Genomic DNA, 23,371 nt, shown 5'->3' with positions numbered 1-23,371 from the left:
AGTATAAAAACTGAGATTTAACGATTATCAGACATCATTAGTTTTACAGATCTCAGTTAACAATACAAAATGAAGGTACGTGGTTTATTCTTGTTTGAAAATATCGTAATAAAAAAAAACCTTAAAAATATCGTTCGTGTAACACGCTTATCGAATTTTTTCCCAATTTATTTTTAAAAGTGTCGAAAATTTTGCTTTTAAATTTATATTAAACTTATTTTTGTGCTTTTTTTTTTGCTTAAAATCCGAAATCCTATGTGTGAGTAGTGAAACCTTAAACGATAGGTTTATTGATATACTTACTACGTATGTAAAATAATTGTTTTTTTTTTCTTCTGTTTCTTAGATGGGTGGACGAACACACAGCCCACCTGGTGTTATGTGGTTACTGGAGCCCTTCTAAAGCTACTTCTCTTTTTAAAAAGAGAGTCATGGACAGAGAAATATTTAGACCATTTCAAGGCCATGACCACGACCCTCAGTAATGAGGAAGCCGACGCAAGGAGGAGGAGGAGGAGCCCATAGACATCAACAAAGTAAATGCGCCACCCACCTTGAGATATAAGTTCTAAGATCTCAGTATAGTTGCAACGGCTGCCCCACCCTTCAAACCGAAACGCATTACTGCTCACGGCAGAAATAGGCGGGATGGTGGTACCCACCCGCGCGGACTCACAAGAGGTCCCACCACCAAATTAATATTTCTATTATTGTTTTATAATAGTAATTAAATTTAACTTATAGTATTTTTTCTTCAGGTTACAATCGCTTTCGTATTGGTCCTCGGATCCGTGTCAGCTCTCGGCTCAGGACCTTATCTGCCCAGCGGCTGGAAACCAGACGGACCAGCTTTTTATCTTCCATCCGAAACTGAGGTATACTCCACGGACACTTCTGCCCATCCAATAAACAAAAATCGACCGTAATCATTGAGACCTCAAGACTCAGATTCATTTTCATTTCCATTTTTGCTTTAATGATGACAGTTATAAAAAAAAAGTAATTTCTAAGCAAATATTCATTATAATAATACTCATCGCTCATTAGAAAACAAAAGTTAATCATTCGACATATAGACAAGACAGTGGTACTCAACTTGTTTATCTTTGCGTAATTATATATTTATTTGGGAAACCAACAGTACAATACAAACTTAAAATATTTAAAAAAATAGTTAAAACAATAACCAAACATGTTTCCACCATTAAAATCACATATAAGTACAAAGTGAACAAAGGAAGAAAAAAAATTTAGATAAATTTAGAAATTTAAGTTTACACAAAAAAACAATTGCAACACACAATACGCACATATTATGTACTCCAAGTTACACTAAATAAAAAAAAAAAATACTCATAGATTCTTTATTTTTTAAAAGATTTTATGACCTGGTAACTAAGACTTTTAGGTCAAGTCTTATTTTAATACTCATAGATTATGTATTATTATGTACATAGATTAGGTGGGTCAGTTCTAAGGGTTTTGTGTATAATGTGTGTGCTTGCGAAGACCGTTGTTCCAATGAGCGGGCTCGTCTCCCGAGCATGGAGATATCAGCATGAATGTCAACACTCGTTGTAAGACATATGATTTTCTGGTGAAAGTATTAGTTAGAGAGGAGTTTAAGCAGGATGGCGGAGCTTGGCCGGGAAAACGCTAGAAAAAAGAAGAAGAAGCATCGTATCATCCTGCCTATTTCTACCGTAGTCATACGACATTTCGACTTAATGTCTCATGATCACATCACATACGCATTTTGATGTTTATAGTCACATCTACTTAGCACCAGGCGGGCCGTAAGCTCGAACAGCCATCAAACCAATAAATGGGGCCATCAGCGCAAAAGTGGCCTAACCCACAATTTTAACCCAAAAACAGACCTATCCATAGTTTCACCCATAGATAACAGATGGCTTTGTAAACATTATTTTTGCGCGTATTGTTTTTTTTGCCCACTCAAATTCAAATTCATGAAAACTTAAATCTCATTGTTCCATAATAACTATACTACGGCTCAGGCCACTTTTGTGCTTACTGTCTGTCATAAGAAATAGATATGAAGACCTAAGAAGATATTCTATAACGCATGTATATCCTCAACTATCTCACCTCAAGGCTTTACTGATCTGACCTGTATTTTCAGGATAGATCGCATCAAGCGTCTGAAGTGTTGAATATTAGGCCGAGCTCATATCTCAGCTGGTCAATATATAAAATGCTACTAATAAACGTTGTTTTCGTTAAATTTCAGGTAAAACCAGATAATCCTCTGAAAGAAGTTCTGTACCAAGAAACTGAGGCGTCGGGCTCCGAGGGTCTGCGCGAGTATGGTCCTCCCAAGGTGGAGATCAACCAGGGTCTACCTGATGAGGTGACCGAACAGCTCTTCTCTTCTGAAGTCGTAGAAACTAAATCCGAAGTGGCTGTAGAAGAAAAAGAGACTATTACTGAAGGTAAGTCTTGTCAAATGAAAAAGCATTTATAAGGTACTTAGAGCAAGAATTTAATTCAATATCTGGGCGCTTTAACTTACAACAAAAATAAAAAAAATCTCACGTGAATAACACGAATGAGGTTCAGCACTGCCCAAAAAAAAAACATATTCCCACCACATCGAGCCACTTCGAACTTTGTGTCATCATTTAATAATATAGCTAATGCGGCGGTCAAATCAAATCGTCGACAATGAAGTTGTATATTTACATTGGCTAGTATTCGTCTAATGTAAATTCGACCATCATCAAAGACAACTCAAGATTTAGATTCGTTTACATTTCATTTTCATTGTTTTGCTTTCGACATGATTGTCAATTGGGAATAAAGAGTTTTGATATTATGACCTTATTACTTCCCTTTAAATTGCAGTTGTAGTAGAAGAAAAGGCAGTTGAAAAAGAAGAAGTTGCGGTCACCGAATCCGCAGTTGCTGAGGAAGGAAAGGCAGAACAGACGGAGTCAGTAAACGCTGGCTCAGTGGAAGTTGCAGTCACCGAGACTACTGTTGTTCAGGAAGAAAAGAAGACAGACCAGGTGGAGGCAGTTGAAGCTGAAGCTGTAACTGTTGCAGTAACAGAGTCTGCTGTTGTTGTTGAAGAAAAGAAGATAGAGCAGGAAGATTCGGTTGTAGCTGCCGCTGTAGAAGCTGCAGTCCAGGTTGCAGTTGAACAAGTCACTAGTGCTTCTGTGGGTATTTTATTTTGAAAAATGACTCAACTGGATGTGGCTTAGCTGAGAAGCAGTGATACATTTCGGTTTGAAGGGAGGCTCAGTTGTTATGCTAATTAATTGAAGCTTTGACCTCATGTCTCAAGGTAGACGCAGCATTCACATTGTGATGTCCTTCATCCATCTATGCAATAAATTAACCTTCAAACTTAGACAGTAAATCGAAAGTTTCTCAGACCCATAGTTAATTTAAGCTAAGTTACTACTTATGTCATGTAGGTTATTTAATTATTTTTTTAGCAGAAACATAAAAAATCATCTTTAAAACCAGTACAGAGTTTGAAGTAAAAAAAACTAAATAAATAAAATAAAAATCAAATGAAATTGCATAACGAATAATTAAACTAGATAGCCGAAGTCGCAATTGAAAAATGACAATGAAATAAATGCGCCGGAATCACCTTAAAAACAATTGATCACATTAAATCCAAGCTTATCCTTAAACAAACTATACTTGTTTTAGGCTGAAGAGAATGCAATACAACAAACCGAAGAGGCCACTGAAAATCTGGAACAAACGATAACCGCTGAAGTCACAACTGACACTGTAAAGACAACCGTTGAAGCAGTCACTGAAGCTGTATTGACAGTCGCAAATGAAGAATCACAGCAGAACATAGTTGAACAAACCGTCAAAGAGAATACTGAATCAAAAGTCGTTGAACAGACTGTCGAAGTCAAAGTTGAGACGACCGACGCCCTAAATGCCGAGCAGGAAATAAAAACTGTTGAAGAAGGCATCAAGAATATAGCCGAGGCTTTAATGATTCTCGAAAATGAGGTCAAAGCCGAACAGGTGAGATCGTAGACTCAAGAATTCTTCTTCTTAGTCGAATACTTCATTGCTGAAGGTCGTGTCCTTGAAAGCCCTTCGTGGCTCTTTGTACCCTCAGCTTCCATTTGCTTCGGTTTTCGGCTTCTCTCAGGGCGTTCGCAACAGAGAGTCCAGTGACCGCAGTTATCTGATCCGACCAACGGTTTGGTGGCCGGCCGGCGGGTCTTTTCCCTTCCACCTTGCCCACCACAATCAATCTTTCAAGGTTGTCTGGTGGCTGTCGAGCAATATGACCAAAGTAACCAAGAACCTTCTGGTAGCAAATCGTCGACAGTCTCGTTTCTATACGAAGTTGCTCGAGGACAGATTTGTTTGTTCTCTTGGCGGTCCACGGTGTGCTACCAAGATGAGACTAGTCCGGACGTTGGTTTTCTCGATTTTCCTCTATGGTGCAGAGTCGTGGACTCAATAATACTTGACTCAATAAGACCTTGAATAACTAACATATAGTCTTATAGTCTAATCTGGCGTTAAATTCATTTTCATTTCAACAAATTAATTTTCTTTGAAGTTTATCTCTTAATATTTAGGTGTATATAATAACGTATTATAAAGAACTATTTTGTAAAATGATATTTTTTAATGCAATAATAATTTTACGAAACATTAATAGACGTTAGCACAATATTCTAAAGGCAACAGTCGTCTGGTGACCATCGAAACTATATAAATTAAATAAAACGCCAGAAATAATAAACCGCAAAATTAGTTTGAATTATTTCTATGATTCATGCAACAATGAGACCTATTATAATATATGCATATATAGTTTCTAATATACCATATATTTATCATTTCTAAATGAAACAAGAGGGCTTTTCACCTTTTTCTATATTATGCTGACAAGTAAAATCTGTACGATATAAGAAATTTTCGTCATGTATAAATTATACCAGAAGTATACTTAGTGTCGAGATGTCTATTACAGAATAAGCCGGGACCGAATATTTAGTTCTTATTTCAAAGATTGTAATCATTAATTAACATAATAGAGTACATTTTTACTATCTATTCTCACCGCAGGTCGCCACTGAAGTTCAAAAAACGGACGAAGTTTCAACGTAAGTGACATTTTCTTTAATTGCTTAGACTGGTAGACGAGTTCACGGCCCGCCCGCTGTTAAATGCTTACCGGAGCTCATATATATCAACAAGGTAAATGCTGTTACCCACCTTGAGACATGAGTTCTAAGTCTGAGTATTTAATAGTGCCACGGCTGCCCCACCCTCCGAAGGCGTTACTGCTTCACAGTAGAAATTGGGAGAGTGTTGGAACCTACCCGTGCGGGCTCATTAAGCACTGTACCCTTTCTATAAGATGGATCTATCACCTGTCGCGGAATTCCATTGGATGTAGGTAGCATTGGACCAGTCATTATGGCTAGCGTTCAAAGAAGCTTAAATCCGGCTGTGGACGTCCTTTGAATAATGATAATATAATTGTAAACACAGACTTTTTTTTTCCTACCATTGCTGATAGCCTTGAGAGGCTATATCAGTTTCGCCCTAACGTGTAGGTGAGCTCACGGGGCTCAAACCGGAGTGTTGCTAACACTGGCCCTAGCAAGAGCAGTGCTTCGCAGAATCTACCACCGGATCGGAAACGCGACCCATTGAGAAGATCCGGCGAGAAACTCAGTGAGCTGTGTCTGTAGGTTAATTCGCTCGTCGAGCCCTTCTTCGCGAGCGACGGGTTCAACGAGAACGGTGATCAGAGAACACAGATCAATCAACGAGTCGTTATATCAAGCAGCCGCATTGGGTTTTTGAGTATATTTTAAATTAGCTTGCGGCTTGAGGCCAATAGCCTGAAATAATAAAGCTAGAACTAGTAAATCAAGATAGGTAAACTGGAGAGTGTTTCCAAGGCCGTAAAAATTGTAATTGGTAGACTGAGTTCATCTGGAAGTTAGACGGCTTAAAGGATAATTTTAATGGCAGCTTATGTCATGAATGTGCCTATCAGAATCAGTTGTACGAGTCATTTCGTACGAATTTTCCAGTCTTCATTATTTTTCCAGTAACGCTGAAGTCCCGATTGGCTTTCTCGAATACGGCCCCCCCGGCTTCAGGGAGTACGGGCCACCCAAAGGGGATGAGCTGTTGAGGACTGTCGTTCAGGTAAGACAAAAAGCGCCCTATGAATGAATGAATGAATGAATGAATGATGAATGAATTAATGATTTATTTTATTTCAGACAACAACAAGTCCATATGTGTACATAGTATCATTGAAACTTACTTAAAATTAACAAAACCAATCAAATAAAAAGATACATTTATAAAAAATATTTAAGTCCGGACCTTTGCACATTACAGTAATGTTGTCCTATAATACGTATTGGTTTTACAGGAATCATTGAGCCTCCAGCCCTTAGCCAGCAACGAGCTTAGGAAGCGTCGCTTCTCTCCTAAATTCAGGTAGCTATACTCCGAATAAACGGTTTTTTTTTGTTACATACTTAGTTTAAGCATGTAAATACCGCTTGGAAAGTTGAAGTCGATCCCCCCATCATAACCACGGGGGTCCTAAGGTCACAAATTACCGGATAATTTGTCGCAACTTTCTATGAATTTTGGGTGGACGAGCTCACGGCCCACCTGATGTTAAGTGGTTACCGAAGCCCATAGACATCTACAGATTAAATGTCGCCACCTAGCTTGAGACATGAGTTCTAAGGTCTCAGTTTTTAGAGCACGACGGCTGTCGCATTCTTCCAACCAAAACGCATTACTGCTTCACGGCAGAAATAAGATATAAGTTCTTTAAGTAATTTATTGTAGGTAAATCATGATCAAAGACCCAAAGAACCACAAGAAACCAAGCAGTATCGATCTTATAGCTCTATTGCCGAGAATTCATATGGGGATTTTTATGTTTTCGTCCCACTGATAACGGTTACATGATACACCGATCTAAAAAGCTTGCATATAGTGTGTGCTTTCAAACAAAAGTTTATTACGTCCATAATATTAATTTCAAAGGTTTCTAGTTATTATTCATACTTTTTTCAGGTCAACTAAGAAGCACTGAAGATATCAAAGCGAATTTTAATCATATTAATCGATTTACAGTATTACGTAATTCAGTTATATTATTATATAATTTCATTTATGAACAAAATGTACTTTACAGCTAAATAAATATGTGAGAAGATTCCGTAGAAAGCGATATTGTTTATCTAAAGAGACAATACAATATTATAACATGGACAAAAGCAAAACTGACTTATGTAAATACCTAATGCTGTTTAACTAAGCTTACGTTGGCGTTCCAAAGATGGCCGCTTGGCGCCAAATTCACAAATTATCTGTCAAAAATGAAATTAGTATGAATTATCACAAATATTTTTTGTGATCTAACCTGTATTTCTGTGATTTGATTAAAAAGGAGAAATAATTCTTAGACGCGGCTTCGCATACTGCCATGATTTAGCATAAATAATTAATAGTCTTGTAATCTTTTAGGTAAATGTATTTTTACAAATCGATGAATTAAAAAAATAAAAAAAAAATACTAGTAAAGGTTTTCAAACTACAGTAGTAGGTAGTGAAAATGGAAAATGTAATCTATCAAGTTTTTTTTTGGTTTCTCGTCGATCTAATGATATAACGCATATTTATTTCTTCACCCTAAGACATATGAGACGTGCAAAAATCGATTGATTGGCACAGTGTTGCCTATTTTTGAGAAAAAAAAAAACTACCGAGTAAACGGTAACCGAAATTGTCTCTGTGAAAATAAAAAAAAATCAGATTTAAAAAAAAAATCAAATCTTATTCGATAATGTGAAGAAGTAAAAAAAAAGTATTGTATTTTTGTTAAAATGTTTTCAAAATTAATTTATGTGGATCGTTTAAGCGTTGTCCAATATTTATCCTTGCTCTTTTTTAACGGAATATTAAATATTATTGTCTTTAAAATATGATTAGATAAGTGTATGATTAAAAGAACAGATTTAATAAAGCTTTGCAAAGGATTTTGAATTTTTTTTTGAATGACCTTATAGATAGACGAACATACGGCCCTCACCTGATGATGAGTGGTTACCGTCGCCCGTGGACATCAGCAATGCCAGAGACTAAGCCAAGCTGCTGCCTGCCGTTAGGTACTCTCCACAAGCCTCGTTTGAAAAAGAACATGTTTGTTCAAGAAATGTCAGAGTTTCCTGAGAAAATCGATGAGGGGCGTTTTCCGGGAATGTTCTGCCGGTAGGTAGGAACGATCTGCCTATTTCTATTATTGCCCCTGTAGGCAGACGAGCATACGGCCCACCTGATGGTGAGTGGTTACCGTCGCCCATGGACTTCAGCAATGCCAGGGGCAGAACCAAGCCGCCGCCGCAGCTTAATACTCTCCACAATTGAAAGAGGACATGTCATAGCTCTCGGGAAACACCGTGGAGGGGAGCTCATTCTATAGCCGGATGGTGCGTGGCAAAAAAGATCTCTGGAAACGCTCTGTGGATGAACGCAGTGGCTCCAGGTATGCCCTCAAACAGTAGGACAGCGCTCACATAATTGAGCCTTTGATTTTTTTGTCATCCTTTATTTTAATATAATTTATTTTTACTAATATATAAATCTACAGTGGTTTTTACGGATGTTCCGGTATAACTACTGAACCATGCATCCGATTGACTTGAAACTTGGTATCCGTGTAGAAAATACACGTACTTAATGGATAGGCTAATATTTATATGAGTGTTTGACTCCCTAATGATAATGACAATAAATAATAATGTTAATTTTAGCAAAGCGTGCGAGTACGGCTAGCTTATCATCAAAATCAAATTTCAAAATAAAACAAAATTTCCATCAGAAAAATTTATTGTTTAAAAAAAAGGAACATATAAAACAAAAACAAAAAACTTAAACAAAAACTAATATTAAAACTAGATGTTAAAGAAAGAGATTATTAAAGTGATTTATGGCACACCCAAAACAAAACATTGAAAAACAGTTATAATTTTTACTTATTGCTTAGGTGGGCGGACGAGCTCAAAGCCTTGGTATTAAGTGGTTACTAGAGCCTATAGACATCTACGACGGAAATGGGCCACCCACCTTGAGATATAAGTTCTAAGGTCTCAGTATAGTTACAGTCCTTCAAACCGAAACGCATTACTGCTTACTGCTGTGTGCTTAGTGCGAGTTGCTTAAGATTTTTCGATACGTAAAAGTTAACTCAAATTTGTATGCAGTTGGAACAGCGCCCCTAGTGGCAAATGTAGGCAAACGTTCCAACTCCATACAAATTTGAGTTAACTCTTACGCTATCGAGAACGTTAAAAGTCTCGCACTAAGCACACAGATGAATGGGCATGTGTAATCTTTTTGGCGCGAACGTTGAAAAAAATCCTAACCTCAAATTAATGATTTCGTTCGTGTATTAATATATTGAATAATTTACCACAAGTATCAACCACATCCGTACAAAAAAATGTGTGCGTGTACTAGTGTACACACGTAAGAAGTGAAACTTATTTATGGCCTTATTTTTCGAAAAATGATCTACATGCAACTTTCTAGAAATTGGTTAAATAAAGTTAAATTAGATAAAGTTTAAACAAAAGGATTTTATTATCATAGACATGAATACAAAAAGTTAAATTAGATAAAGTTTAAACAAAAGGATTTTATTATCATAGACATGAATACAAAAAGTTAAATTAGATAAAGTTTAAACAAAAGGATTTTATTATCATAGACATGAATACAAAACAGATGGCGCGTAACGGAAAAATGTGACGCGTAACCGAAAAATGTGACGGTAAATTTTTTTCCAACGCCGATAAGGAAGTTTCACTTCAAAAAAAACAACAAATTTCCTGCTTTAAGAGGCCACCATTAAAACACTTTTCTCTGAACTAGTTTTGTTCACGTATTTAAATTCTATGTGACGATAAAATGGAACTTGATTGATGAAACATTATCTTTTTTTTTAATTCGACACACACTACATATATGAAAATGAAATACAGTCATTAAAGGATTTTAAGGATGAAACAATATAAGTGATTGTTACGTTTTGAGTCCGGACGTGTACCAAAATCATGCCTATTGACAGCCACGAAGCAGTCAAGCACTTCGAACGGTGGGTTATCGGGTATTATTACGTTTAAAACTTCGATTTAAAATGGAAAGGTGTACGACGCCATTTTTATATCCGGCGCCATTTTTGTGTCCGGCGCCATTTTTATATTTCTTTTTGTCTTGTAAACAAAATCATTTATAACTGTGCTAATCTTTATGAAATCAAAGAATATTCTTTAAATTAAATCTAAAACTCACATCGTTTGAGTTGTGAGAGAGATCTGATTAAAAATAAAAACAATGGTCTTCGCTTCTGATACAGTAGATTGGGAGAATAGAGACTGGTGTTAGAAGAGGGACAAATCTGGGAAGTCACAATACTTTTCCACATCCATCTAAGCAATAAATAAAAAAAGGGTCCGATTTCCCCTTAATCTACAGTGTAATCTTCTACACCGTGATCATAGAATACACATATTTAAAACTCTTAAATAAATGTCTTTCCCCGGAAGATGCGTTAACACCAACTGACACCAACCGACTAAACAATGCCATGACGTAACTAAACCAGACCGACATTAGTTTAATAATTAATTTCCACATACATTTGTAGAAGTCACTACGCTAAAATTAAAACCGGTAGCCTGTATTATCCGACATTACATTATGATTGTTGTTGGAGTCGAAGTTAACTGATACCTTTAGATGACGTTTATGTGACGTTTAGATGACCTCAAGATGACGCTTAGCTTCGCATTTCTAGTGCTGCGTTTGCTTCGCCTAATCCTTCTCGGCGTAGATAACGAATCTTCGCCTGTAAAAGGAGATAGTTATTAGACAACCAACAAGTATACAAGGAAAAACGTGGTGGAACGCTAATTCTTTTTAACCCAACACTAAAAGGGCTATTTAAGGCATAGCTTATAGATAGCATCAGCGTTACCCTAGCGTGTAGGTGAGCTTTCGGGGCTCAAACCGGGCGTGTTGCTAACACTGGCCCTAGCAAGAGTGCTTCGCAGAATCTACCACCGGATCGATAACGCGACCCAATGAGAATATCCGGCGAGAAATTCAGTGCTCTGTGCCTATGGGTTAATTTACTCGCTGAGCTCTATGTCGCAAGCAACGGGTGCGACGAGGACGATGACCGGTGCTTGAGGTGCCTAAAAGCACCGTTAGTGGATCGGGAGGGTCCGTAATGACGTGTTTAGGGTGACGTCGACTGTTTACCATTCAGTCCGCAGGATCGGGTAGGGACGTACGTATTTGTGGTCATATACGACAGCAGTTGAGATAAGTCGGAAATAATTAACAGGAAAATGTAAGCTCGTAATGGAAAAAAAATGGTGCGCTTTTTTTATTTATTTTTTTATTGCTTAGATCGATGGACGAGCTCACAGCCCACCTGGTGTTAAGTGGTTACTGGAGCCCATAGACATCTACAACGTAAATGCGCCACCCACCTCGAGATATAAGTTCTCAGATCTCAGTATAGTTACAACGGCTACCCCACCCTTCGAACCGAAACGCATTACTGCTTCACGGCGGAAATAGGCGGGGTGGTGGTACCTACCCGTGCGGACTCACAAGTGGTCCTACCACCAGTAATTACGCAAATTATAATTTTGCGGGTTTGATTTTAATTACACGATGTTATTCCTTCACCGTGGAAGTCAACTTGGTGCACGTGAATGAAGTGAAACTTCTTTTGCGGTGTGTAGTATTGTGGTTTTCTTCATTTTTCATCCTTAAATCAAATTTTTATTGTAACAGGGAATGTTCTGTGTATAAGAGAAATGACCTAGCTCGTTTTGTCCTTACCCTCTCACCACGGTCGAGTGGTTCGCGAGACGCTCTGTCTATTTTCTCACTCTCGCTCTTCCTAAATTGTATCTTTTCTCTCTAGCCGTAACGGTACTGGTGGTAGGACCTCTAGTGAGTCCGCACGGGTAGGTACCACCGCCCCGCCTATTTCTGCCGTGAAGCAGTAATGCGTTTCGGTTTGAAGGGCGGGGCAGCCGTTGTAACTATACTGAGGCCTTAGAACCTATATCTCAAGGTGGGTGGCGCATTTACGTTGTAGATGTATATGGGCTCCAGTAACCACTTAACACCAGATGGGCTGTGAGCTCGTCCATCCAATTAAGCAATAAAAAAATTTAAAAAAAATCTGTCGCGAGTTGAATTTTACTCTCAACGCGCCTAAAGAAATTTCACTTCAAATAAAAAGACATTGTCTCTGCACAAGTAATACTAGACTACTGTTAGATAAATTAACTACAAACTAATAGTCAAGTAAAGCTATTCATAATTGAAACCGTCAGCGCAGAACTGACCTAACCCACATTTTTCATATTCGTGCTTACATGTACATATATTGCAATTTATTTAAAACATAATAAATTTTGAAGCAAAACCGCTCTATCCCTAGTTTCAGCCATAGATAAAGGCGAATTTACATTACGAAATTAGTGGCATGAAATTAATTTCGTGACATTAGTTTTACCAACAGTTTCACGTGTAATTTAATACTTTCGTAATGCATGCATTAATTTCATGCATGCAAATTAGTTTCGTGCCCTGCGCGATTTTTTGGTGAAACTAGTGTCATGCAACTAATTTCATAGTGTAGACGCGACGTGAAACTAATGTCGCGAAAGGGCCTGCGCTGTGCGGACGTGTGTATTGTTAGTTCGGACGCGCTTCAAGCATTGAAAATGGCAAACCAACGATGGAGTACAGAAAAAAATATAGATCTTATTGATGAATATTAGCGACAAGGGTGTCTCTGGGACCCGAAACACCTACAGTAAAAAATCAAAATAATCTTCACTCATTCGAAAATAGTTTTTATAACTCTCAAGATCTTCATCTGCTAATTCAGAGACTAACTTCATTGCTCCTAAATGCCTTCTTGTTGACCATCCTCGAATCCACCAACGTCTTTTTTTTCTGGATAGTATTTTTTTAAGTTTATAGGTATATAAGCATTTCTTTAGCTACATTGAATATAGCAAATTATAGCTTTGATGCTGACGGCGCCATGGTTACTGCGATACTGTGGATTTCGCGAGACTAATTTTTTAACGAAATTACTTTCGCATATATCGAAACTACTTTCGTGAAACTGAGCTCAACATGCATGACACTAATTTCGTAATGTAAATTCCGCATAACTGATGGCTTTGTAAACATGATTTTTGCGGCGTATTGTTTTTGCTTTAGTAGCAGTGTAAAAATTAAAACCTTATTGTCTCCATACTAACTGTGGTCATTTTAGGCCACTTTTGCGCCGACGGCCTCAATAATTATAAAGCGTTTAATAAATATCTTACGTTTGATTACAGATGTTGTTTCCCAATCGATTCTGTAAAATGAAAAAATGATTTAGTCGAAAGATTTTTGTTTGCTGTAATGGCCACACGAGTCCGCCGCTGACGGAGTCCATAGACATCAGTACGAGAATCTCATCCGCCTCGACATGAGGAAAAAAATAATAATATCTTTTTTTTATGACCAAAATAACGAAAGTAATTTATTTCAGTAGTATCACCGTATCTTTAAACAACAAAAAATGGGTTATTTTTTGAACCTGTCTGTAGATAAGGAATTGAAACTGAGCTAATTCAGGTAACCGGTTAAATTTAAACATTTTTTTTTTTATTGAAAGATTAGTGGTGGCCCGGAGGCCTTTCCAGCTTCACCAGGACAGGTGGGCGAGCAAAGGCTCAGCCAGGAGGGGTGGGATTTGCTAACAACTGCCCGAGCGCCTCCGAAGGAGACCTAACAACTCAAGAGCAATTGCTTCGCGAATGAATCTACTACCGGATCGGAATCGCGACCCACAGAGAAGATCCGGCGAGAAACTCAGCGGGCTGATGCATAGGTTAGGTTGCACGTCGACCTCTTTGTCGAGTTCGACGAGTACGGTTACCGGGGTTCCTCGGCCTGCTCCTAGTGTTAGAGCTGAAGGTATCTAATGCAAGAGTTATTGGATCTGATGGATCCGCAAGGACGTGTCTAGGGCGACGACGGTGACTTGCTCCTGCGTGATCAGGATTCGGGGAGTAATCAGCGGCGGCAACGATAAGGCGATTATCATGTAGAATAGCTAAATTTAAATATAAATTAGCTACCTAAGCCTATCGGTTAGCTAGCTAATTAATTTAGCTAACTTTTTTAGCCGGCTTGGCCGGTTAAATTATACAGCCCTATATAGAATAGGTGCATGTTAAAATTTACTCACATTATTTTTTCATCTTCATCTATCTTCTCGGGCAGGTGGTCGGGTTTAATCTTTATCTGAAAGTCCGATCTGGTGCACAATGCAAATATTATTACCATATATATTATAAACTAGCGACCCGCCCTCGCTTCGCTTCGGAAACATTAAAACAAACATGAAACCAAAAAAAAAATTAAAAAATTAAAAAAGTAGCCTATGTTCATCAGGGACAATGTCGGCTTCTAATGGAAAAATAATTTTTCGGTTTGAAGAGTGCGGCAGCCGTTGTAACTATACTGAGACCTTAGAACTTATCTCAAGTTGGGTGGCGCATTTACGTTGTAGATGTCTATGGGCTCCAGTAACAACTTAACACCAGGTGGGCCGTGAGCTCGTACACCCATCTAAGCAATAAAAAAAAAAACTTCAGAATTAATAAACAATAAAAGACTTAATTGCAATACAACTAAGGGCGGATTTGACCAAACTTAAATTTAAACTCGAGTAACTATACGAGGAATAACCTATTCCATGATTTTAATCTCGAGTAAATTCATAGTCGTTTTTCCACGTATACTTGCGCTAGGAATAACAATACGCGAATAGCAGAGTGAATGGTGAACAAAAATAAAATCCGGCAAATAAATGTTGTTGTTCAACGGCATAGTGTAAGAGCATACAAATCGTCAACTCGATTTTGCCGTATTTTAGTGTGAAAAAGTAGCTGTTGTGTAAGATATCCAGCTGTCAAACGTATTATTTTTATTTCTTGTTTGTTTGAGGGAATTGTCAAGTTTTGTCGTGTGGTTTTATCTTTTTTCGTTTAAACGTTGCATTCAGACTATTAATAATCATTTAGTGCATTGCGTTGACTTGAAATTAAACAGAATAAATATTTATGAAATGACAGAAATCAGATGTTGGACTGACAGACGCCATTAATTTATTCTAGGAATAGCTCCGTTATTCCGTGCGAAACGGCGGTATAGTAACAATTCCCGAATAGGCCCACTATTCTTAGAATTGTAGTTGGTAAAACGTAAAATTGATTTACTCTCGATTAACTGACGAGTTATTCTAAGAATAAGATTTACTCTTGTTTGGTCGAATCGACCCTAAACGGCTTAAGTATAGTTACAATGTCATTTCTTTGTTTTCAGGTGAGATACCAACTTTATGTTTACAAGTGTAATTGTACTAATTACTCTTGTGTACGTTTTACGTTATTGAAATAATAAATCTTTGTTTTCAGAGCAACGCTTATTTCAAACTTACAATTCCTAAGACAAAAATAGAAGAGTGAAAAATCTTTATTATTTAAAACTCTTTAATTTAAAAAAAGGATTTTTCTTCAGTGTCATTTAGCGTCATGAAATGAGTCGTCTATTATCAAAGGTGACAATCTGTGCATTTGGACAAAAAAATGTTATTGATATGTCAATACAGATTGATTTGAATATAATCGTCTCCTTCAAAGAATACGGTACAAAACCTGCATTAAATAAAGGTTAATAGTTAACCTGTTATTTATCTAAGATGTCGTTCCGAAGAGTTTTGTGACTGCCAATGGAATACAAAGTCAATAATTCGTTTTTCTGATTTACCAATAATTGTCCAAAAGTCACATTGCCGGCTTTGATAATAGTCGACTCAAATAAAGTCTTCATTCAGTAAAAATAGAGTTGAGTTTTGTATAGTTTATTAATACGCATAACTGTTTAATTTTTAATATTAATTTTAAAATATATTATGTTTTTTTAAATGTTCTTATCTTATTATGTAACAGAAGATGCAATTAAGTCTATTATTGTTTGTTAATTCTGAAGTACTCCATATCAGATAGATATTTGTAGGCAGCGACTTGGCTCTGCCCCTGGCATTGCTGACGTCCATGAGCGACGGTAACCACTCACCATCAAGTGGGCCGTATGCTCGTCTGCCTTTATAGGCAGTGACAAAAATTTATATACCAGATCGCGTTTCCGATCCGGTGGCAGATTCTGCGAAGCACTGCTCTTGCTAGGGCTAGTGTTAGCAAAGTCCTCAGGTTAGAGCCCCGTGAGACGTCATCGAGTAACGGTAACCGCTTACCATCAGGTGAGCCGTATGCTCGTCTGCCTACATGCAATAAAAAAGTAATTAGTAATTCGTAATGATCTGTAGTAAATGAAAATCGGAAACTTACTGCTTATCATAAATATTTCTAGTTTTGGGTATGTCGTTCCTGCGGACAAAGAAGTCTGTTATCGTTACTTGAACATAATATATAAGAATAATAATGCGAAATTCAAGAATAAATTTGCGAATTACGATTCATCATCCATTCTCCTGCCCTTCTCCTAGTCACCTGGGGTTATTCATGTCTGTAGACAAAACCCATGGAGTACATTGTCTCCCGCAGGTAACTCGAGGAAAGACCCAATTATGATGAGCCAGCAAAAAAAAAAATATATATATATATATCAACTTAACTTGATTTTGTTTAATTTGAGCTAAATGATATTTTATTTACAATTATTTATTTAAAGTATAAACCAAAATTGACCTCAACGAACATTAACACATACTCTACGTTGTCTTAAAAATGATCTTCTATGAGTCTACTAGCGTATAGTGCTCGATTATTTTTTTCGGCAAATTCATTTATTCTTCTAAGTAGGTTAGTTAGGTCATTAGATTAGTTAAGTTCATCATCATTATCCTGCCCTTCTCCCAGTCACCTGGGGTCGGCGCAACATGTTTTCTCCTTCCATACTCCTCTATCATATACCATTACTTCGCTCACTCCCCTCTTACCCACATCGTCTTTCACGTCAATCCATCCATTTCTTCTTAGGTCTACCTCTTCCTCTATATCCTTCTGGACTTTTTGGCGGGAACGCGAGGAGTGAAGTTGTGTGATTTGTTTTATTTTGTCTATTTAGTGTTTATTCGGGTTTAAATGTGTAATAATGGTGGTTTATTAACTGTTTAATATCTGTGGCAAACCAACGATGGAGTACAGAAAAAAATATAGATCTTATTGATGAATATTAGCGACAAGGGTGTCTCTGGGACCCGAAACACCTACAGTAAAAAATCAAAATAATCTTCACTCATTCGAAAATAGTTTTTATAACTCTCAAGATCTTCATCTGCTAATTCAGAGACTAACTTCATTGCTCCTAAATGCCTTCTTGTTGACCATCCTCGAATCCACCAACGTCTTTTTTTTCTGGATAGTATTTTTTTAAGTTTATAGGTATATAAGCATTTCTTTAGCTACATTGAATATAGCAAATTATAGCTTTGATGCTGACGGCGCCATGGTTACTGCGATACTGTGGATTTCGCGAGACTAATTTTTTAACGAAATTACTTTCGCATATATCGAAACTACTTTCGTGAAACTGAGCTCAACATGCATGACACTAATTTCGTAATGTAAATTCCGCATAACTGATGGCTTTGTAAACATGATTTTTGCGGCGTATTGTTTTTGCTTTAGTAGCAGTGTAAAAATTAAAACCTTATTGTCTCCATACTAACTGTGGTCATTTTAGGCCACTTTTGCGCCGACGGCCTCAATAATTATAAAGCGTTTAATAAATATCTTACGTTTGATTACAGATGTTGTTTCCCAATCGATTCTGTAAAATGAAAAAATGATTTAGTCGAAAGATTTTTGTTTGCTGTAATGGCCACACGAGTCCGCCGCTGACGGAGTCCATAGACATCAGTACGAGAATCTCATCCGCCTCGACATGAGGAAAAAAATAATAATATCTTTTTTTTATGACCAAAATAACGAAAGTAATTTATTTCAGTAGTATCACCGTATCTTTAAACAACAAAAAATGGGTTATTTTTTGAACCTGTCTGTAGATAAGGAATTGAAACTGAGCTAATTCAGGTAACCGGTTAAATTTAAACATTTTTTTTTTTATTGAAAGATTAGTGGTGGCCCGGAGGCCTTTCCAGCTTCACCAGGACAGGTGGGCGAGCAAAGGCTCAGCCAGGAGGGGTGGGATTTGCTAACAACTGCCCGAGCGCCTCCGAAGGAGACCTAACAACTCAAGAGCAATTGCTTCGCGAATGAATCTACTACCGGATCGGAATCGCGACCCACAGAGAAGATCCGGCGAGAAACTCAGCGGGCTGATGCATAGGTTAGGTTGCACGTCGACCTCTTTGTCGAGTTCGACGAGTACGGTTACCGGGGTTCCTCGGCCTGCTCCTAGTGTTAGAGCTGAAGGTATCTAATGCAAGAGTTATTGGATCTGATGGATCCGCAAGGACGTGTCTAGGGCGACGACGGTGACTTGCTCCTGCGTGATCAGGATTCGGGGAGTAATCAGCGGCGGCAACGATAAGGCGATTATCATGTAGAATAGCTAAATTTAAATATAAATTAGCTACCTAAGCCTATCGGTTAGCTAGCTAATTAATTTAGCTAACTTTTTTAGCCGGCTTGGCCGGTTAAATTATACAGCCCTATATAGAATAGGTGCATGTTAAAATTTACTCACATTATTTTTTCATCTTCATCTATCTTCTCGGGCAGGTGGTCGGGTTTAATCTTTATCTGAAAGTCCGATCTGGTGCACAATGCAAATATTATTACCATATATATTATAAACTAGCGACCCGCCCTCGCTTCGCTTCGGAAACATTAAAACAAACATGAAACCAAAAAAAAAATTAAAAAATTAAAAAAGTAGCCTATGTTCATCAGGGACAATGTCGGCTTCTAATGGAAAAATAATTTTTCGGTTTGAAGAGTGCGGCAGCCGTTGTAACTATACTGAGACCTTAGAACTTATCTCAAGTTGGGTGGCGCATTTACGTTGTAGATGTCTATGGGCTCCAGTAACAACTTAACACCAGGTGGGCCGTGAGCTCGTACACCCATCTAAGCAATAAAAAAAAAAACTTCAGAATTAATAAACAATAAAAGACTTAATTGCAATACAACTAAGGGCGGATTTGACCAAACTTAAATTTAAACTCGAGTAACTATACGAGGAATAACCTATTCCATGATTTTAATCTCGAGTAAATTCATAGTCGTTTTTCCACGTATACTTGCGCTAGGAATAACAATACGCGAATAGCAGAGTGAATGGTGAACAAAAATAAAATCCGGCAAATAAATGTTGTTGTTCAACGGCATAGTGTAAGAGCATACAAATCGTCAACTCGATTTTGCCGTATTTTAGTGTGAAAAAGTAGCTGTTGTGTAAGATATCCAGCTGTCAAACGTATTATTTTTATTTCTTGTTTGTTTGAGGGAATTGTCAAGTTTTGTCGTGTGGTTTTATCTTTTTTCGTTTAAACGTTGCATTCAGACTATTAATAATCATTTAGTGCATTGCGTTGACTTGAAATTAAACAGAATAAATATTTATGAAATGACAGAAATCAGATGTTGGACTGACAGACGCCATTAATTTATTCTAGGAATAGCTCCGTTATTCCGTGCGAAACGGCGGTATAGTAACAATTCCCGAATAGGCCCACTATTCTTAGAATTGTAGTTGGTAAAACGTAAAATTGATTTACTCTCGATTAACTGACGAGTTATTCTAAGAATAAGATTTACTCTTGTTTGGTCGAATCGACCCTAAACGGCTTAAGTATAGTTACAATGTCATTTCTTTGTTTTCAGGTGAGATACCAACTTTATGTTTACAAGTGTAATTGTACTAATTACTCTTGTGTACGTTTTACGTTATTGAAATAATAAATCTTTGTTTTCAGAGCAACGCTTATTTCAAACTTACAATTCCTAAGACAAAAATAGAAGAGTGAAAAATCTTTATTATTTAAAACTCTTTAATTTAAAAAAAGGATTTTTCTTCAGTGTCATTTAGCGTCATGAAATGAGTCGTCTATTATCAAAGGTGACAATCTGTGCATTTGGACAAAAAAATGTTATTGATATGTCAATACAGATTGATTTGAATATAATCGTCTCCTTCAAAGAATACGGTACAAAACCTGCATTAAATAAAGGTTAATAGTTAACCTGTTATTTATCTAAGATGTCGTTCCGAAGAGTTTTGTGACTGCCAATGGAATACAAAGTCAATAATTCGTTTTTCTGATTTACCAATAATTGTCCAAAAGTCACATTGCCGGCTTTGATAATAGTCGACTCAAATAAAGTCTTCATTCAGTAAAAATAGAGTTGAGTTTTGTATAGTTTATTAATACGCATAACTGTTTAATTTTTAATATTAATTTTAAAATATATTATGTTTTTTTAAATGTTCTTATCTTATTATGTAACAGAAGATGCAATTAAGTCTATTATTGTTTGTTAATTCTGAAGTACTCCATATCAGATAGATATTTGTAGGCAGCGACTTGGCTCTGCCCCTGGCATTGCTGACGTCCATGAGCGACGGTAACCACTCACCATCAAGTGGGCCGTATGCTCGTCTGCCTTTATAGGCAGTGACAAAAATTTATATACCAGATCGCGTTTCCGATCCGGTGGCAGATTCTGCGAAGCACTGCTCTTGCTAGGGCTAGTGTTAGCAAAGTCCTCAGGTTAGAGCCCCGTGAGACGTCATCGAGTAACGGTAACCGCTTACCATCAGGTGAGCCGTATGCTCGTCTGCCTACATGCAATAAAAAAGTAATTAGTAATTCGTAATGATCTGTAGTAAATGAAAATCGGAAACTTACTGCTTATCATAAATATTTCTAGTTTTGGGTATGTCGTTCCTGCGGACAAAGAAGTCTGTTATCGTTACTTGAACATAATATATAAGAATAATAATGCGAAATTCAAGAATAAATTTGCGAATTACGATTCATCATCCATTCTCCTGCCCTTCTCCTAGTCACCTGGGGTTATTCATGTCTGTAGACAAAACCCATGGAGTACATTGTCTCCCGCAGGTAACTCGAGGAAAGACCCAATTATGATGAGCCAGCAAAAAAAAAAATATATATATATATATCAACTTAACTTGATTTTGTTTAATTTGAGCTAAATGATATTTTATTTACAATTATTTATTTAAAGTATAAACCAAAATTGACCTCAACGAACATTAACACATACTCTACGTTGTCTTAAAAATGATCTTCTATGAGTCTACTAGCGTATAGTGCTCGATTATTTTTTTCGGCAAATTCATTTATTCTTCTAAGTAGGTTAGTTAGGTCATTAGATTAGTTAAGTTCATCATCATTATCCTGCCCTTCTCCCAGTCACCTGGGGTCGGCGCAACATGTTTTCTCCTTCCATACTCCTCTATCATATACCATTACTTCGCTCACTCCCCTCTTACCCACATCGTCTTTCACGTCAATCCATCCATTTCTTCTTAGGTCTACCTCTTCCTCTATATCCTTCTGGACTTTTTGGCGGGAACGCGAGGAGTGAAGTTGTGTGATTTGTTTTATTTTGTCTATTTAGTGTTTATTCGGGTTTAAATGTGTAATAATGGTGGTTTATTAACTGTTTAATATCTGTGAAAGTGCACAAATGTGTGAAAATGAAACAAAGCCGCTGGACGTAACTTCTCGGGATCCTCCAAAAAGTCCACTGAAAAAATCTTAGTAAACGACCACCATTTCACTGAGATTATATTTCATCTCAAATCATCTAATTTATTTGATCCCAGTTGATTAATGTCTCAAATTAATCATCTTCATTTCATTTCACTCCATAATATCATTTTTCATAAAAATATGAATATACATTAAAATAAGACATGACTGAAAGGTCTCAGTTACCAGGTCATAAAATCTCTTTAAAAAAAAACCTCTTCCTCTATATCCTTCTACATTTACGAATTACGATTGATATACGTAATTGGCACCCAAAATTGTTCTATATTAGTACGTTTAAGGTTTTAAAGCAATCAGGTAAACGACATGAGAACTCTTTGTATTGGGAACAAAACAAACAAACTTATACACACTTTTTATATGAAAGTGTAATCTGACGTTGGAATCATAGAATTTCATGTCAAGAACTATTGAAGTCAGTAAGTCAACGATTCCAACGATCCTATTTAAATTCTAAATTTCATCTATATTGTAATTAGTACAGGATCCCTGGTACACTTTTCATCACTTTTCATCATTTATTACTAACAAGCTGTTTTTTTATTTATTTTTTATTGCTTAGATGGGTGGACGAGCTCACAGCCCACCTGGTGTTAAGTGGTTACTGGAGCCCATAGACATCCACAACGTAAATGCGCCACCCACCTTTGAGATATAAGTTCTAAGGTCTCAAGTATAGGTACAACGGCTGCCCCACCCTTCAAACCGAAACGCATTACTGCTTCACGGCAGAAATAGGCAGGGTGGTGGTACCCACCCGCGCGGACGCGCAAGAGGTCCTACCACCAGTAATTACGCAAATTATAATTTTGCGGGTTTCATTTTTCGGATTTTTCGTGAGTAGCTGCCTAGTGACTAGACGCCCAACTTTTTTCTTTACAGTAATGTTGGTAAGTGGTAGCTTACTAGGGATAGCAAGGATAAAATATGTTGATATCACGAATTTTAAAAATTTATTACTAACCGAATTTTTCTTTGTTAATTATCGTGATAATTATCTAAATAATGTGAAAAAATATTTGTCCTACAAAATATAAGGTTTTGTTAGGGAGTCCCCCCTCTCCAACATGTATCATAAACAAGGTCATGAAAACTAATTACTAACCAGCTGATTTTTTTTTATTGGTTAGCTAATATTTGCATAGTTTACCAGCCACATTGTCCTACAAAGTGCGTGGTATGTCATCTTGGTCCTAAGCTCGAAAGTTGTAGTACTAATACTTAACGTAAAAATAATTACTATCAAGCTGAATGTTCGAGAATAGCTTCGTTGCAATGAGACGCCCAACTAATTCTTGTACGAAAATTCTCGATTGTGGTTTGTAACTAAGATAATAGGGATGAAATATGTTGTTTTTACGAATTTTTTTTTATTACTAATCGATTTTTTTTTGTGTTAATTATCGAGATAATTATCTAAATAACGTGAAAAAATATTTGTCCTTTAAAATATATACGGTTTTGTTAGCGAGTCCCCCCTCTCCA

General features: G+C 37.0%; 2 protein-coding genes across 3 annotated transcripts in view; one reads left to right on the top strand and one right to left on the bottom strand.

Moving 5' to 3' along the window:
* On the top strand, positions 1-8,039 carry LOC101746235 (uncharacterized). The gene is made up of 9 exons (XM_004923729.5): positions 1-75; positions 759-875; positions 2,252-2,453; positions 2,866-3,182; positions 3,688-4,020; positions 5,083-5,120; positions 6,081-6,180; positions 6,413-6,480; positions 7,075-8,039. The coding sequence occupies exons 1-9, from the start codon at positions 70-72 to the stop codon at positions 7,091-7,093; spliced, it is 1,200 nt and encodes a 399-aa protein (XP_004923786.2). The 5' UTR covers positions 1-69; the 3' UTR covers positions 7,094-8,039.
* Positions 8,040-8,871: 832 nt separating this feature from the next.
* Positions 8,872-23,371, bottom strand: part of LOC101740397 (uncharacterized) — a 43,088-nt gene continuing 28,588 nt past the window's right edge. For both annotated transcript variants that reach the window (XM_062675632.1, XM_038019863.2), the window contains exons 4-10: positions 20,993-21,031; positions 18,829-18,897; positions 17,918-17,949; positions 16,506-16,544; positions 14,342-14,410; positions 13,431-13,462; positions 8,872-10,909 (exon numbers count right to left, since the gene is read on the bottom strand). In XM_062675632.1, the coding sequence (XP_062531616.1) occupies positions 14,394-14,410; positions 16,506-16,544; positions 17,918-17,949; positions 18,829-18,897; positions 20,993-21,031 (196 nt within the window). In that variant the 3' untranslated portion in view covers positions 8,872-10,909; positions 13,431-13,462; positions 14,342-14,393. The remainder of the gene's footprint in view (positions 10,910-13,430; positions 13,463-14,341; positions 14,411-16,505; positions 16,545-17,917; positions 17,950-18,828; positions 18,898-20,992; positions 21,032-23,371) is intronic.

This window comes from Bombyx mori, chromosome 24, assembly GCF_030269925.1.
Source record: "Bombyx mori chromosome 24, ASM3026992v2".
Taxonomy (NCBI): Eukaryota; Metazoa; Arthropoda; class Insecta; order Lepidoptera; family Bombycidae; genus Bombyx; species Bombyx mori.
Note: the sequence above shows the minus strand (reverse complement) of the source record. Positions and strands in the feature narration are given on the sequence as shown.

Bases quoted from the DNA above. Each gene is read 5' to 3' on its own strand.
- LOC101746235 (XM_004923729.5), top strand. The intron at 3,183-3,687 runs GTGGGTATTTTA...TACTTGTTTTAG, and splicing joins AACAAGTCACTAGTGCTTCT to GCTGAAGAGAATGCAATACA. The intron at 5,121-6,080 runs GTAAGTGACATT...TTATTTTTCCAG, and splicing joins AAAACGGACGAAGTTTCAAC to TAACGCTGAAGTCCCGATTG.